Source organism: Malaya genurostris, chromosome 2, assembly GCF_030247185.1.
Source record: "Malaya genurostris strain Urasoe2022 chromosome 2, Malgen_1.1, whole genome shotgun sequence".
Classification (NCBI taxonomy): domain Eukaryota; kingdom Metazoa; phylum Arthropoda; class Insecta; order Diptera; family Culicidae; genus Malaya; species Malaya genurostris.
Window position 1 is genome coordinate 41802902 of NC_080571.1, and position 15581 is coordinate 41818482.

At 37.8% G+C, this 15581-nt stretch overlaps 1 protein-coding gene across 8 annotated transcripts in view; it reads right to left on the reverse strand.

Moving 5' to 3' along the window:
• LOC131432430 (long-chain-fatty-acid--CoA ligase 4) overlaps window positions 1-15581 on the reverse strand; it is an 89017-nt gene that overhangs the window by 20840 nt on the left and 52596 nt on the right. For 7 of the 8 annotated variants that reach the window (XM_058598692.1, XM_058598693.1, XM_058598694.1 and 4 more), the window contains one exon: window positions 4407-4542. In XM_058598692.1, the coding sequence (XP_058454675.1) occupies window positions 4407-4542 (136 nt within the window). Of the gene's footprint in view, window positions 1-4406; window positions 4543-13887; window positions 14046-15581 lie in introns of those variants that run through there. The other variant, XM_058598695.1, reaches the window with a different exon arrangement.

Here is a 15581-nt window from a genome sequence, read left to right on the forward strand (position 1 = left end):
ATGAGTCGAAGACGAAACGTAAACTTAAGAATTTTTTTTTGTTTCAAGATCTTCTTGCTCGACAAGCTTTACCTTCTCGATTAGAAGAATTTTAAAGTAGACTACATCAGGATGATCTGATTTAATATTTATAATTTCAGTTTCAATTATTTATCGCCTCCTGTTTAGCTTTTGTTTTCTGAGACAGCGCCTTCTCTTGTTGTCGGATTTTACTCTGAATGTCTTTCTTTTGCTCCTCATCTTTTATGCTTTTAATTGGAGCAGAGAAAAGCCCACTGGAGTTAGTTTCTGTCAAATTTGCTCTCTAGCAGACATAAAACCTCCTCATCTTTTGCATGAATAGATTACAATCATCCAAATGATACATTTCCTTGAATATAGTGCAATAGCTCAGAGCAATCGACTGAAGTAGGTCTGCCACAAAACTAGCCTTACAAACATCGCGACGTGCCGATAATAAATCGAGACTAATCAGTTTGCAGCGTTCATGGTAACTCGGTAAGTATAAAGGATATCTCCATGGAAGACGTCGGAGAGCTAATCGGACAAATTTGCGTTGAATCACTTCAATGCGTTGGATATCGTTTTGGTAATAAGATGACCAGATAACAGCAGCATATTCGTGAGTTGAGCGAAATGAAGCGCAATACAGAGCTTTCAAGCAATGTACATCCGAGAGTTTTTTAGTAGCACAGAAAATACAACCTAATAGCTTAGAGGCTTTAGAGACAGTAAACTCTATGTGCTCCTTAAAATTTAACTTGGAATCCAGAAGAACACCCAGGTCCTAAAAGTCCAGCTAAAAGAGATGACAGAGCATTTAGAGGCATTTAAAACAATTCTGTTGATGTTACACCAATTAGCTGAATTATACAATTGTTTTTATAAAAACTCTGAGTCAGCTACAGATTTCATTATATCGGCGAACGATAGTTTCATACACTTGAACGAAAAATTTGGATCGTTGAAATACAATAAAAATATAAACGGTGCAAGGTGAATTCCAGAGGTAAAAGCAAATGGTGAGGTTTTACAGTCTCATATTTTCACTATTATTTCACGACTAGTTAGATATGATCGAAGCCAATTAAAAATTATCCGTTAAGGTGAAATGTAGCGGAATGCGCGAATCGCGTTTTTGATCCATTATTCAAAAACTAGACCGATTTTCGAAAAACCAAAAACTTAACGATTTTTGCTTGATCGGAGAAATAGGTATAAAGCGAGAGGACTAGTGTTTGATGGACAGAGAAGATGTTTGGATAGAAGGTATCGGTCGGGCGACGGCCAGGATGTAGACCATGTTCGATGTACGTTCGTATGTCTGTCTGGCGTTTTAGAGTGACTAAAATAAGATTCAGAGTGGCGAAATGGTAGCGCGTATGCACGGAATGCATAAGAACGCAGGTTCGAGTCCTGTCTCTGAGCGTATCTTTTTCCAAAAATTCATCTTTTCTGTTAGTTTTTCTTTCATTTGGCTTCTCCAATATATGTTTCCGCTTAGTCATTGCAAAACCAAAAACTTCAGTTTTCAAAATCAAATTTATCACAACTAAGTATTCTTAGAATTTTGAAATGTATAAACGGTTACTGTTTCGTTCCACGGGGATGGTTTTAGAACTGAAAAGTAGTGTTTGTTGCAGAATTACACAAAGAATCCGCATTCCTCATTTTTTTTATTGCATGCGCGCTGCTGTTTCGTATTGAGGTGGTGTGAGAAATGCACGGTAGACTCGGTGGCATTATATCGTGAGCAAAAATTACATATCAAATAATGACGCGAATTTATGCATCATTGGGTTTTGTGTTGAAATAAAAACGAGTTGAATACAATAAAATGGGTATTGTAAGAAATCGTTTATTTTCTAAGTAACTGTCATTTATGATGCTAAAAATGTCTAGCTCTGTTGAGTTCAACGCTTTGATGTTGCTGAAGCAACAATGCTTGGCTGTGTAATATCATATAATAGGTATAATCTTAGATTGTAGCAATTTTTATAGCAAAACTAAAACTTCAACCTTGACAGGCTACTGAATGAAATGAATACAAGCCAAGTATTATCGTTCATGTAGGATATTTGAACATATAACTATAACTGATATATAACTAATACAAACAATGTGGCCTGGGATATCGAAAATACTTGAATGTTCTCTTGTCTTCAATCGTTCTTTTGAAGAAGAATCCATGCTTGCTACTAAACTCAGGCATATATATGGTTAGCAAGTTGGTCAATACATATACATATAACCTCATGTTAGTCATTCATAATTACTCATGATTCATAGCTCTAGTGTAAGAGTAACAATAACGATTGAATTAGCATATATTCGAAGTTTGAAAGATTCAAAAATCCATTACGTCCAGTTATTTTTACAAGCCAACATAACGAGAAGTAAGCCCACTGCGCTCAATCACTGAACAAAATTCTGCTTTCTATGTGTCGTTTTTTCTTGTTATGCTTTGTGCGACGGTTCGTTCAACTGAAGCGGATAAAATTTTGCGCGCATTTTATGACGCTACCTTTCACCTTAAATCCCAGTCTACTTCACTTGGAGATCGTTATGTGATGATTGATTTTGACGAACGCAGCAGAGAAATCGGTGTACACTGAGGTTTTTTTACGTGGATTTCCGAAGCTGCGCGGTTTTCTTGTTTTGCCTTATAAATGCATGTAACGTCTACAGTTTATCTGATTCTAGCAGATCAATGTCACATTTGTGGTGAACTGACTTTGATTCAGATTGAAAAAAAAATTTGATCATATACCAATATTGTTCAGGATTTCAAATTAAGGAATGATTAATTCAATTTGCATGATTTTTTTTTTCGATATAAAACCAGATCTCCATGTTTCCAATTCGTAGTTATGCCCCTGTTGAACACTTCTTACTACGAAACCCCAATTTTCAATTCACCCTTTGTTCCCGCTTCTGTATCTGCAGTATTTCTTTCGCAAATTTCCATTTCTGCTATTTATTTTCGTCAGTTCTTTCGCAATCTGTTTTCCCCTTTGGGTACTAATAATAGTGAAAAATGAAAAACAATTTGTGTTAGTCTGCTGCATCTGAGGAAAGACAACAGCTCGCCAGGACAAGTATAAAAATGAGCGAAAAAAGTTGTTAGAAAGGGTTCTAAGATACTAGTAACAGTATCCTAAATTCAGTTTTAAACGAAATGGGGTTTATGCAAATACATACCAATGGGAATTCAACGATTCAACGAAATGGTCTTCAAAAATCGATTAACCTAAACCTAGAAAAAGCGTTGGGATGAACTTAGTTACAACAGACTTTCGGATCGTGCAGCACATTCATAAATATACTTAAAGTAATGAGCTATGAATAAAAGATATTTTACTCGCTCATGCAAGCCCCAGGCGACGAATTACATTTAACATAGTTTCGGTTGTATGTATGTTCTACTTTTCCGTGAATTGTGTACCGCAAAACTTTCGCTATGTTAGCTTCCCGAAGAAAAAGCTCTGCACTTCGAATAGAGGACCTTGGATTATTTATAGCTGTCGAATTGCTTGTCGCTACACGTGTTCATGTGTCGTATGTCCAATTTACATCTTATTCATAACGTTTCTCATCTGCCTAGTGAAACCGTTGGAAAATAATTATACGGTCCAACAGCACGTTCGTTAAAGCCACTCTATGCAGCTCACTGGTTAGCAATAAAAGCAATTAACCCTCATTTAAAGGATGCTGTAACTCTGCTGGGAAATTTGAATACAGTACAGAAGTTGAAATTTTCCTGTCGCTTCCGAAAGACAGCATAACAATCTTAGGTACCACAGACGGATCCCACAAATGGCTTCCCTATTGAACGGTTACAAATCTCATAGCAAACCTTTAGTATAGGTTGGGCCTTGCCGATAGTTCATCCGAATGGAACGCAAACACGTTTCAAGAGCTATGCCGTCGGACACGCGAACGATTTAATACGACACGAAGCACGTACACGTGAGCAGTTTCAGGCAAAGGCGGGGGCGTAGAAAACCGATGCGGATGAGCGTGGCCGTCACATCACATCACGTTGTTTGTTTCTCTTTATTTTTGAATCCCAACAAATAAATTTAAAGATATTTAGTTTGGAAGTGAATTCCAAACGAAGAAAATTCTCCTATCACTAAGTTCGCTCCCGCCATCGAAATCGCATACCAAAAAGGAAACGCGTGTGTAATTACATTTTAATTTATAGCCCGAGCTGGTACGGATTTATCGTTTGGCGGGAGCAGCTTACCGCTCTAGGAAATCCCCACGGGCAAAAATAATCAGCTTCCTATCTTGCCACCACCACCGTTGACAGATTACCGAAAATCTTTTATCAGATAATCGGACAGTGAGTGATTGGTGGGAACCGTAACTGTTACGTAATTGTCAGGTGCAAATCTGCATACCTTGATCCGTTTGGCTAGCGCTCTCCGCTTCCAGGGTCGCTGAAGGATTAAGTAGATCGGCATAGTGATGATGTCGTAGACCATGGCGATGATCTTGATCGCCCCGATGGCGGTCTGCACCCAGAAGCTTTCCATGCTGAAAGTGGGGAAATTAAAAGAATTAAACATTAGCTGCCAGTTAATGGGTATTAGTTTTCGGGACGTATGCATGAATTAGTGTGTTAGTGAAAACGGAAATGTACTACTAGGCCAAAGATGCAACAAAGAAAACACATGCAAATAATTAATGGAGTTTTGTCATTGTCAATCAATTACATAAAAATTGCATTCTATATAGAATATAGCACGAAATACAAGAGATGTCGAGTACAAGGAAGAGAACTTCCGGATGGCTACGTTGCCCACATGAACACTATCAACGCAGAATCTATGCTTTTTTTTAAAAAATGTACGGTTGGTACTGTCACCAATCAAGTATTGATCTGGGCTCGATAAAATTCATGAGTATGCATGCCATTTTAAGAACACACGTGTTATCGAGAATTCGACCGCAATGTATCCGCGATTCACCGATTTGAAAAAAAAATCATCAGATGGAATTGCAAATAGAGCCAAGTTGGTTGAAAATTGATTATGCACTTCAATCTACTAATTTGGAAAATTTGTTGAAATTTCTGTTTTTCAATTAAAAGAAAACTTTCGAAATCGAAAAAAATCTAAAACAAACGTGGATTTTTTTATGCTAAATATCAAATGATTAATTTTTTTCTCGAGAAAACATCGGATCTCGACGATTCATGCCAAAAAAAAATATTATGTATTATTATGAATATTTTTTGCGATTAACGAAGGTCATCACAGTAACACTTCGATGACAAAAAAGGTTAGTAACCTTTTTTTACAGCCCAACAAAAAACTGTTTTTTAATACATGTGACAGCTTTTTCGATGATCGTCAAAAGGTGAGATAACTTAATGCTCTCAAGTTTCTATCCCATGCCTCCCCGTGTGTCTATTATGACACTTGGTCAATAGAACGTCCTCGACTGGGGGCTATCGCCTTCTGCGAATGAGAGGGTGCGAATTGGTTTGTATAAAGAGTGTATCGAAAATAAGCTATCCACAATTCTTTCATTCAAATTATGATAAAAGACGATATTTGATTCAAACTAAAAATTGACCCTTTATTGTACGAGGTTAAACTTGAGCATAATGAAAACCGGATGAAATCCAAATTATTCCTTCACGAATTTTCGAACATTTGATCGAACGCTCTTCATCAAGTTCCGGACAAGTGTTGCATCGCATTTTTTGGACGCTTGACCCCAATTTTTTTTAAACTCCTGCATGTTCCCAGCTGCCTTACCAGTCTTCTTGAAATCCTTCTTCATGATTGGCCAATAACGTTCGATGGGTCTGATGGCAATTTGGTGGACTGATATTTTTCTCAACGAAATTTATACCCTTTTCCACAATCCAATTGAAGTGGTTTTGGCATAGTGAGCCGACGCTAAATCCGGCCAAAACAGTGGAGGTGTACTATGCTTCTTATATAAAGGTAGCAATCTCTTCTGGAGACATTCAGATCGATAGATTTCTGCATTTATAGTTCCGGTAGTGTAAAAAATAGTTGACTTCAAATCACAGGAACATATTGCTTGCCATACCAGTACCTCTCGACCGAATTTCTCCACTTGAATCGACCTGTCCGCCTCGCTCACATCCTCCCCAACGACGACAATAAAGTATTGTGGACCTGGAAGGGTTTTGAGTCCTCCTTTACATAAGTCTCATCGTCCATCAAAACGCATGCATCTGGACACTGCAAAAGACGCGAATACAATTTCCGGGCCCTTGTTGCTGCTCGCTTCTTCTGTTCTACACTTTGTTTCGAGATTTTCTACTTCTTGTAGGTGTTCAGGTCATTTCGCCTCTTGATACACTGAATCATCCCCATTCTCGTTCCTGCTTTTTTGGCCAAATCACGTTGATTTGTTCTTCATGATTAGAGATACCACTTTCTAGTCCAGTTTCGGGTTGGAAGAACCGGGTTTTCTGCCTCTTCCTGGTAGCTCATCCAAAGAATAGTGTTCTCCAAACTTATTAATGATGGTTTTAACACTGGCATGATGAATTCCAAACCGCTTCGCCAATTTTCGCACAGTAATACCCTTCTACTTAGCCATGTGTCCAGAACCTTAATTTTCATTTCCTTTTCAATACGCGACATTTTGAAAAAGCAGAATTTCAATCGCACAAACAAGTAAACAAACGAAAGCTGACAGCCAAACGCACAGCATGCTGTGATATGAGCACAAAAAACCATCACAAATACATGCGTACAACACAAATGTATGTGGATAGCTTATTCTCGATACACTCCTTATATGTATGTATGTTTGTCGCGTTAATTATTGAAAATCTTTAACATAGGTCAAGTGTTTCGCTTTGACGTCTTATTGCTAAAGTGTATTTAAATCCATAATGTGACTTTAAATTGTCAACTATATTTTCATGAAAACCGCTTGCAGCATTCCTTATGATTCACAAATTAACATTTTTCACACCATCCTTACATACATTGACGTATAATGCAAAATACATCAAGCAAGAGTAACTGGTATAACAAAATAATTCTATAGAAAAAATATTCAGAAGTGTGCAATATCATACTATATTTCAAGGGTGTAATTGGCTGGTTAAGCAGACTGAAGGTTTGGAAAAATTTCGATACGGTAAGAAATGGAACATTGAATGCAAACTCGAGTATTGGTAGATTAGAAAATGTTAATTTTTCATAATTGGAAAACATGAACTAAATACGCGTCGGCTGTCCCGGGTTGGCGGTTCAATGCATTAGGCAATGGTCTTAGAAACCAGTTGTTGTATGTTTAAGCCCCGACCTGGAAGGATTCGTAGTGTCAGTAGAATCGTAGCACCAGCCATGCACTGGTTCTGTACACTCTGAATCGGCTGCGAAGTCTGTTGAAACAGAAGGTCAAATTCCACTACAGGAATGTAATACCAAGGCTTTGCTAAACATGCGTCGATTGCTTGCTGATTGCAAGGGATCGAAAGTCTTTCTATAATGTTTAAATCCATTTGATGGACACATTTCATTTAGACGGGGCTGGTCAATGGAACGGTCACCTCAAAACACGAATTTCTCTGTATACGAAATGAGTCATCGGAATTCACTGAGTCCTGGACTAAAATTATTTGTATGGATAAACAAAACACATGGAAACTTTTTTTTTCTGTAAACCGTAACAACCCCCAATATATAAAACATTTCTTCATATGCACTGTACGATAAAATAGGCTGTGAATTCGGTTTACATTGTTCTATTAATTGTTTAATTTCAGCCAAGTTGAACACTACTGCATAACCTTTGAATGACGATAAGTAAAAAAAAAGAACTAATTCTACACTGAACTTTGAACGGTTTGTTATTTCGATTACCGTATTGTTTATACCCCGGTAACCAACTGAACTGAATTAAGGCCGACTTTGACAAAATACACGGCTATTCATTGATAGTGCTTATTTATGGTTGGTGTGCATTATAAAAACTGAATTCTGATTGATTCGTTTGACCGTCAACGTATAATGACTACTGATTGGAGTAGTTTTGAGGCCGATTCAGATTTTTTTTTGCGATTTTTGTTTCGCCTCTTTGTGTGACGACAGAAACATTTTTAACACACTTTACACTATAATTTCGGAATCGGAAGTCGGATTCAAATGAAATTCACAAGTTTTGTAAAGGTGTTTTGTAAAGTGAGTAATTAATTTAAAATCGAAATTTTTATACTAATTACCCTGTAATATCGGAACCGGAAGTTGGATAGAGATGAAATTCAGGAACTTTTATACGATCATAAGACCATTCGTTCGAATTTGATTTTGTGGAAATCGATTCAGTCATCTCCGAGAAAAGTTAATATACATATTTTTCGGTTTTTAAATATTTTTCCCCATATCTCCGGAACCGGAAGTCATATCCAAACAAAATTCAGGAAATTTGTATAGAACCTGTATGCGTCGGGAATAATTCAAATGCAAACGACTAGAGTTTCTGGTGCACTCAAATCTAATTGTATGGGGTTTTTTTCTTATGCTACATTTTTATGCGAATTTTTCAAGTTATGCTGTTTTATTTTCATACAATTTTTCGAACCAATGTGATGTTTTCAATGTGGATTTTCGAAGTTATGCCGATTCTTTAGGACGTTCAAAATGTTCTCGATGTTTCATACATTTCTAAGAAAAAAATTGATTTCGGAGATCTTAGAAAAAATCCCTGTCGACTTTTTTTCAAAAAAAATCCGGGATAATACCAGCTCTCGTCGATTCATAAAGTTTGTATACATCTGACAGAATAAAAAAACATATTCCTTAGTTTGGTGGTATTTTATGAGATATATTAAAGCTATGCGATTTCTATGCGGTAAGTATCCCGTACACAAAAAAGGTTTGAGTGCGATTTGAAGCTACTACAAAGTACCGGGCGACTACAAAGTACCGGGAAACAAAAACTGAATTTATTACCGTAGCCAAAAAATAAAAAGCCTACACGGCTGCTCGGCCACCATTGGAAACTGATCTCTTTCTGAGCAGCCTAGATAGCCGTCGGTAGCGGTTCTCAAATGGCTAAGAATAATACTACGGTCCACCTGTCCCGGTGGTATAAGTCCACCAAACAGATAAGCCATGTGGCATCCGGCAGTATTATTTCAATACGATGAATTGATCCGATGGTTTCCTGTCCCATGTCGTAAAAGGCCACTAAAACGGGAGCTCGCAAGTCAAGGTGTATTTCCGTGCCGATGACTGAATGACTACAAGAGCCTAAAAAGGCAGTCCTAAATGGAAAAATTGTGGGCTTTTCCCTTGCGGAGCTCAAAACTTCGTGTCACAGTAAGACTGACTAATTGAAGGCCTTGACAAAAAATATGTCTATTTTTCGGCATATTTGCCGCATAACCGGTCTCCACCCAGCGATGACTTCATATTCTTCATATTATATGAATTCCAGTGGAGCTAAAGCCATCAATAGTATGTTCATTTCTGTTTATTTGCTCTCATACAATACTTAGTTGTTTATAGTGTTAATTCATCACGCTGCCAAGCAAAGTTTGTTATCCTACATAATCTTTCTTATCTCTCTTGAACACAGACGATTACGGATCGTTCGTTGTTTCTGCAAAGCAAAATTCTTTTGGTAAGGCTTGTTGAGATGTAACTTTTGCATCTTCATCCTACGAGACGAAACCTCAAAAGATGGATGATGCAGCTGGGATTTAACCCACCGTTGCAAATTGTCAGTCATCAACTATCTCGGACGAGTTGGCTAGAGCTGGTACCACGAATGAAAGATCGAGCTTTATCACTGTCAACTAGTTGGATAAAGCACAGGATTCATTCTAGGGCTACATCCAAACATGCCAACTACTGGCACGGCTTGCAAACTTGAATCTGAAAATGTTAAAATTTCCACTGCATTTTTCCAAGCAGGATTCTGGTTAGAGCTCTGACTGGACATTGCAAACCATCGACCATCACATGGTTACTATTCAGCGTACTGAGTATTATTTTTGTGATTTGTCTAAGTGCGATTACGGTTCTTCATATCATCTGTTATGTAACTGTCCCGCATTGACGCAACTACGTATCCGGGTTTTTGGTTCTCCATACTTGATTGAATTTGTGTATGGTGAGTTGAGATTGAAGGATATTTTATCGTTTTTCACCAAATATGGTAAGGACCTATAGTCGGTAGAGTTCATCGTTCTTCCTGGAGTGAATGAATCCCGTTCTATTTCTACCCTAAAAGTTTTAGCAGATTGTTTGGCATACCGTATGGGGTGCCGAATTTATTCCTACTCATACATATTGCGAATCGTTCTGCATTCTTTCAGGAATGCAGAATGGTGTCACTTTTGTAAAATCTCTAAATCTTCTCGGGGGTTGGATGTTACTTTTATGCTTCCCTTTATGTTCCATGTTCCTTTTCTACTTCCCTTTATATGATGAGAAGCCACGAAAAGACACAGATCTCCAATTAACTAGGGGAACGTGCCAATTAGTTTACATCCATCTAAATTCTGGTCCGGAGTTCAGATCTAACAGTTAATTTCCGATATAATATTCATATCATGCATTTTGTTCCAGTTGAAACCCTAAATCAGAGGCCTAGATTGCAATTTTAAACATAAATTAAGATACTAAATTCAGTTCCGAAATAAAGTCAAGACACCAGTTCTGGGACCAAGAACTAGGACTCAGTTCCAGTGTCATGGTTCTAGTTTCTGAACCAGCCTGAAACGAGATTCCATACCTAAAATTAAGTTTAGAATTTTGTTACAGATCCCGATCCAGAATTTTTTTCCCGAATCCAGAGACACCGCGACCAGAGAGTTTACGGCTTTGTACCACGCAGATCAATCTGTTTTTTTTTGCTGTTGTTGGTGGTAAGTCCTTACGACGACGTCCAGTAAAGTAAGACGTATTCACGTCAAAAGTGCACTCGATTTTCTCGAAAACCGCTGAACCAATTTTTGCAAACGTTAATAAAAATGTAAGGTCTTTTTGCCTTTCTCATATAGAAAGGCTATACAATTACAGCAAAAACCGACTTTCGAACCGAGGCCCGGAAGGCCGAATGTCATATACCATTCGACTCAGCTCGACGAACTGAGCAAATGTCTGTGTGTGAGTGTGTGTGTGTGTGTGTGTGTGTGTGTGTGTGTGACAAATATTGTCACTCACTTTTCTCGGAGATGGCTCAACCGATTTTTACAAACTTAGATTCAAATGAAAGGTCTCATAGCCCCATACAAAGTTCCTGCATTTCATTTGGATCCGACTTCCGGTTCCGAGTTGCAGGGTGATATATACCAAAATTGTGAGAATAATGTCACTCACTTTTCTCCGAGAAGGCTGAACCGATTTTCACAATTTTAGATTCAAATTAAAGGTCTCATGGTCCCATACAAAGTTCCTGAATTTCATTTGGATCCGACTTCCGGTTCCGGAGCTACAGGGTGATATATACCAAAATTGTGAAAATAATGTCACTCACTTTTCTCCGAGAAGGCTGAACCGATTTTCACAAACTTAGATTCAAATCAAAGATCTCATGGTCCCATACAAAGTTCCTGGATTTTATTTGGATATGACTTCCTGTTCCGGAGTTACAGGGTGATATGCACCAAAAATTTGGAAATAATGCATTAAAAATGTGAAAAAAATGTCACTCACTTTTCTCAGAGATGGCTCAACCGATTTTCACAGTCTTTGATTCAGTCTGAATTTCATTTGGATCCGACTTCCGGTTCCGGAGCTACAGGGTGATATATACCAAAATTGTGAAAATAATGTCACTCACTTTTCTCCGAGAAGGCTGAACCGATTTTCACAAACTTAGATTCAAATCAAAGATCTCATGGTCCCATACAAAGTTCCTGGATTTTATTTGGATATGACTTCCTGTTCCGGAGTTACAGGGTGATATGCACCAAAAATTTGGAAATAATGCATTAAAAATGTGAAAAAAATGTCACTCACTTTTCTCAGAGATGGCTCAACCGATTTTCACAGTCTTTGATTCAGTCTGAATTTCATTTGGATCCGACTTCCGGTTCCGGAGCTACAGGGTGATATATACCAAAATTGTGAAAATAATGTCACTCACTTTTCTCCGAGAAGGCTGAACCGATTTTCACAATCTTTGATTCAAATGAAAGGTGTTATGGTCCCATACAAAGTTCCTGAATTTGATTTGGATCCGACTTCCGGTTCCGGAATTACAGAGTGATATGCACCAAATATGTGGAAACAATGCATTAAAAATGTGAAAAAAAATGTCACTCACTTTTCTCGGAAATGACTAAACCGATTTTCACAAACTTAGATTCAGGTCTTATGGTCTCATATAAAGTTCCGGAATTTCGTTTGGATCCGACTTCTGGATACGGAATTACCGGGTGTTACCCACGAAAAATGTGAAAAAATGTCACTCACTTTTCTCGGAGATGGCTGAACTGATTTCCACAAACGTTCAATTTTCATTCGGCTTGAACCCCTGCTTTCGGGAGTAGGGTGCTTAGTGTAAAAATGACAGTTTCAAAAATTTTGTTTTTCACCTTTATTATATTTGCTAGTTAATTTCCCTGCTTGCCCACCATGAGAATCTATAACCAAATAAACCAACCATTGAAAATCCCGTAAAAGATCTGCTGAATTTTATTCAAGTCCGATTACCGGTACGTTTTTTCCAAAATTCAAGTCTTCATAGAGAATCATAAATAAATTTGTAGGTCATATTAGTGTATGGTTGAATGAACCGAATGTCACTATGCCGATATCTAGCTTTTGGTTGCGGAAGTACCAACAATAGTAATCAAATGTAATAGGGTAACAGATATTTTGGCCCACCTAACAAACTTTATGGATTTAGTCGCTTTAAAGTAACCCATGTTGCATCAATTTGAAGCTAATCACATTAAATTATCTATTGCGAAAGAGGTTTTCGAAGATATTACAACATTTGATGGATGTTTTTACAAAGTGGGCAAAAATAAAATCAATCCTAAAGTGGAGCAAAATACCTCTGTTACCCTAAAATGTAGCTCACTTCACTTTCTCAAATAGGATTGAACAGTTTTTCACCAACTTGAATTCAACTGTAGTGTACGAATGTAGCAAATTTATGCAACAGCAATCTTCAAAACTATTTTCTAAACTTTTTTAAATTGTAGTATTTTGGGGAATTTCTGCTGTGGTATACAGGAGGAAATGAAAATGAGAAAGGTCCACTAGGTGGATTAAAACAGGTTTTGTCACATAGCCACCAGTGCATTTTTTTCGGGTCCGACTGGATAACTAAGATTCCCAAAGATAGTTATGCACGGTGAGTACAGTTGACATTCATTCGATTCCGTCGTGTGTTCTGCTGGAATATATTCACTTGCCATCAATCTTTAACACTTCATTTAACGAATTTTCATACCAGAATTCGAATACTACATGGTAGAATCTCAAAACTGTATGTTGAACAGAAATAAACTGAAAATTATTGTGATCGAATTTTAAGGTTTGGTTAATGTACATTTTTTGAAAAAAATTGCTTCTGAAATGAGCACTACAAATGACTACCAGTGAGTTAGAGTACAATTAAAAAAATATGAGTATTCTTGGTTGGTTGCGAGATGAATGGCATTACACTGAAAAGTCCATCCGTTCAAAACTATTCCCTTGATGCTAAACGATATTACCAAATCCAGTCGGACTGCGTTGCAAGCGAACTAAACATTCGATAAAGTCTTCGACCTCATCATGACGTTTTGGAAAACAGCTACACATTACCGATTGGCATACGAAAACAAATATGCAAATGCACAGCCTCGTGTTCTCTTCCTTTCCATACTTGTTTCGGATCAATGAACGAACGTTTATTCATCCACGATCAAATGCTTACTTGTTCGTTGATCTGTTCTGAGCGGCTCAAACAAAATAAGAAGAAGAACAGCCGGAGTTCCACGCTACCGATCGACCTGGATTCGGAACTACCGCGTGATGAACGAAATACCACACACTAGGAGGTTTAGGAAACTTCACACTGCACCGAAGCAAGTCAAGTTTCGAACTAAACTCAAATCTGATGCCACAGTTACTAGTGACTTCCACTAGAGCCTTATCGATCGATATCTTATCGACGATATCCGTCACTGAAAGTGATAAGCAAGAGTGGCAGTCCCCAACCTGTCGGAAGAAGCAGCAGAACCACCATGAGAGTATCATAATTTGGCACAAGCCAGATGAAAATTCGATAAGATACCGGGAGCTTTCTATCTAAGCTACTATCTGAGGCAGATCAAGACAGACTGCAGAACTTTTTTTTTCTACACAACCAACGTCAGAGTTACTTGTTTTTAATTTACCAAATCTGATTACATAACCGCCACCATTCGAATGATATCGACAGAGTCTCGTTTCACTCCAAAGGCTTAAGTTGTAAGCCGCGGCCACTGCCCTCGGTAAATCTAGGAGATTGTACCGAGCCGGCCGGTTTGTGGTTGAACGTTGCTGTGCAGCCTAAAATAAACGGTTCGAATCAACATTGTAAATTATATTTGAAATTAAAAAAAAACTTATTGGAATGTCCGGTTCATACACGGCTTATCCAATGATATAAGTGATAATACCGTTTGATAGTGAGTCGATGAATTTCGATCCGGACAAATGTATTATCCGCGTTATCGGTGAACGAAAACTGTTACAGGCTGGACTTTGGTATGGTCTATAAAGATAAGAGCTTGGTGGTGTTTACGAGTTCAAACGCTTTACTGATATGTTAAAAGTTTTGAACTCTGCTTTGAATCAAATATTGGACATCACTAAGCCACGTAGATCGTTGAATGATAGCAGCCAACCGAACTGAGAAGCATAGTTTTCATCATTCTGAGTCATATTGCTCGATCAAACGTAAGTCCGAGTTACCGGTTCTTATCGCATACTAATAACCCACCACTCGGTAAATATCACTTATCACTCTATCGTGAAAAACGGATTCACATGCAAGGTGCAAATTTATTCTGCGGGTTTTTAAATTGATAGTTTCAAATGAGGATAATATTCTCTGAACTACCATGAAAAATGTTCTATCGAAAAACATAATTTCTGGGCCTTTTCGTCAACAATCATTCCACCGAATGAATCAAATCGTTGAGAAATAGTTCGTAGAATCGTAAAGGCTGTCCGCGTTAAATTTCAGACACTTTTCTTTCAGTGTAGATTTTCAATTAACTCGAAACTAAAACTCCCGAAAATTGCCGTGTTTTGGGTTTGCAAATTAAAGGCTGCGCGAAATGTGGCTCGCAAATACGTACGAAAAGTAAAGCAAGAACTGAAAGCGTATAAACTGATAAAATGCGGGTGGGAAATGTCAGAGACATAACCGGATTGACGGGAATACGAATAATATTGGCTCGCTAAAACTCGAACCTGTGCCCCTATAATGCCCAATAAAAAAATAAAAAAAACCTGTTTTAATCCACCTTGTGATATAATGATACCTTTTTCATATCAATCATACTATCATATCAGGTGTACAACTTTGCTTCCGCCGATTTTTTCCCAAAATTAATAGCTTTATTGCGAAAAAGTGCTTAC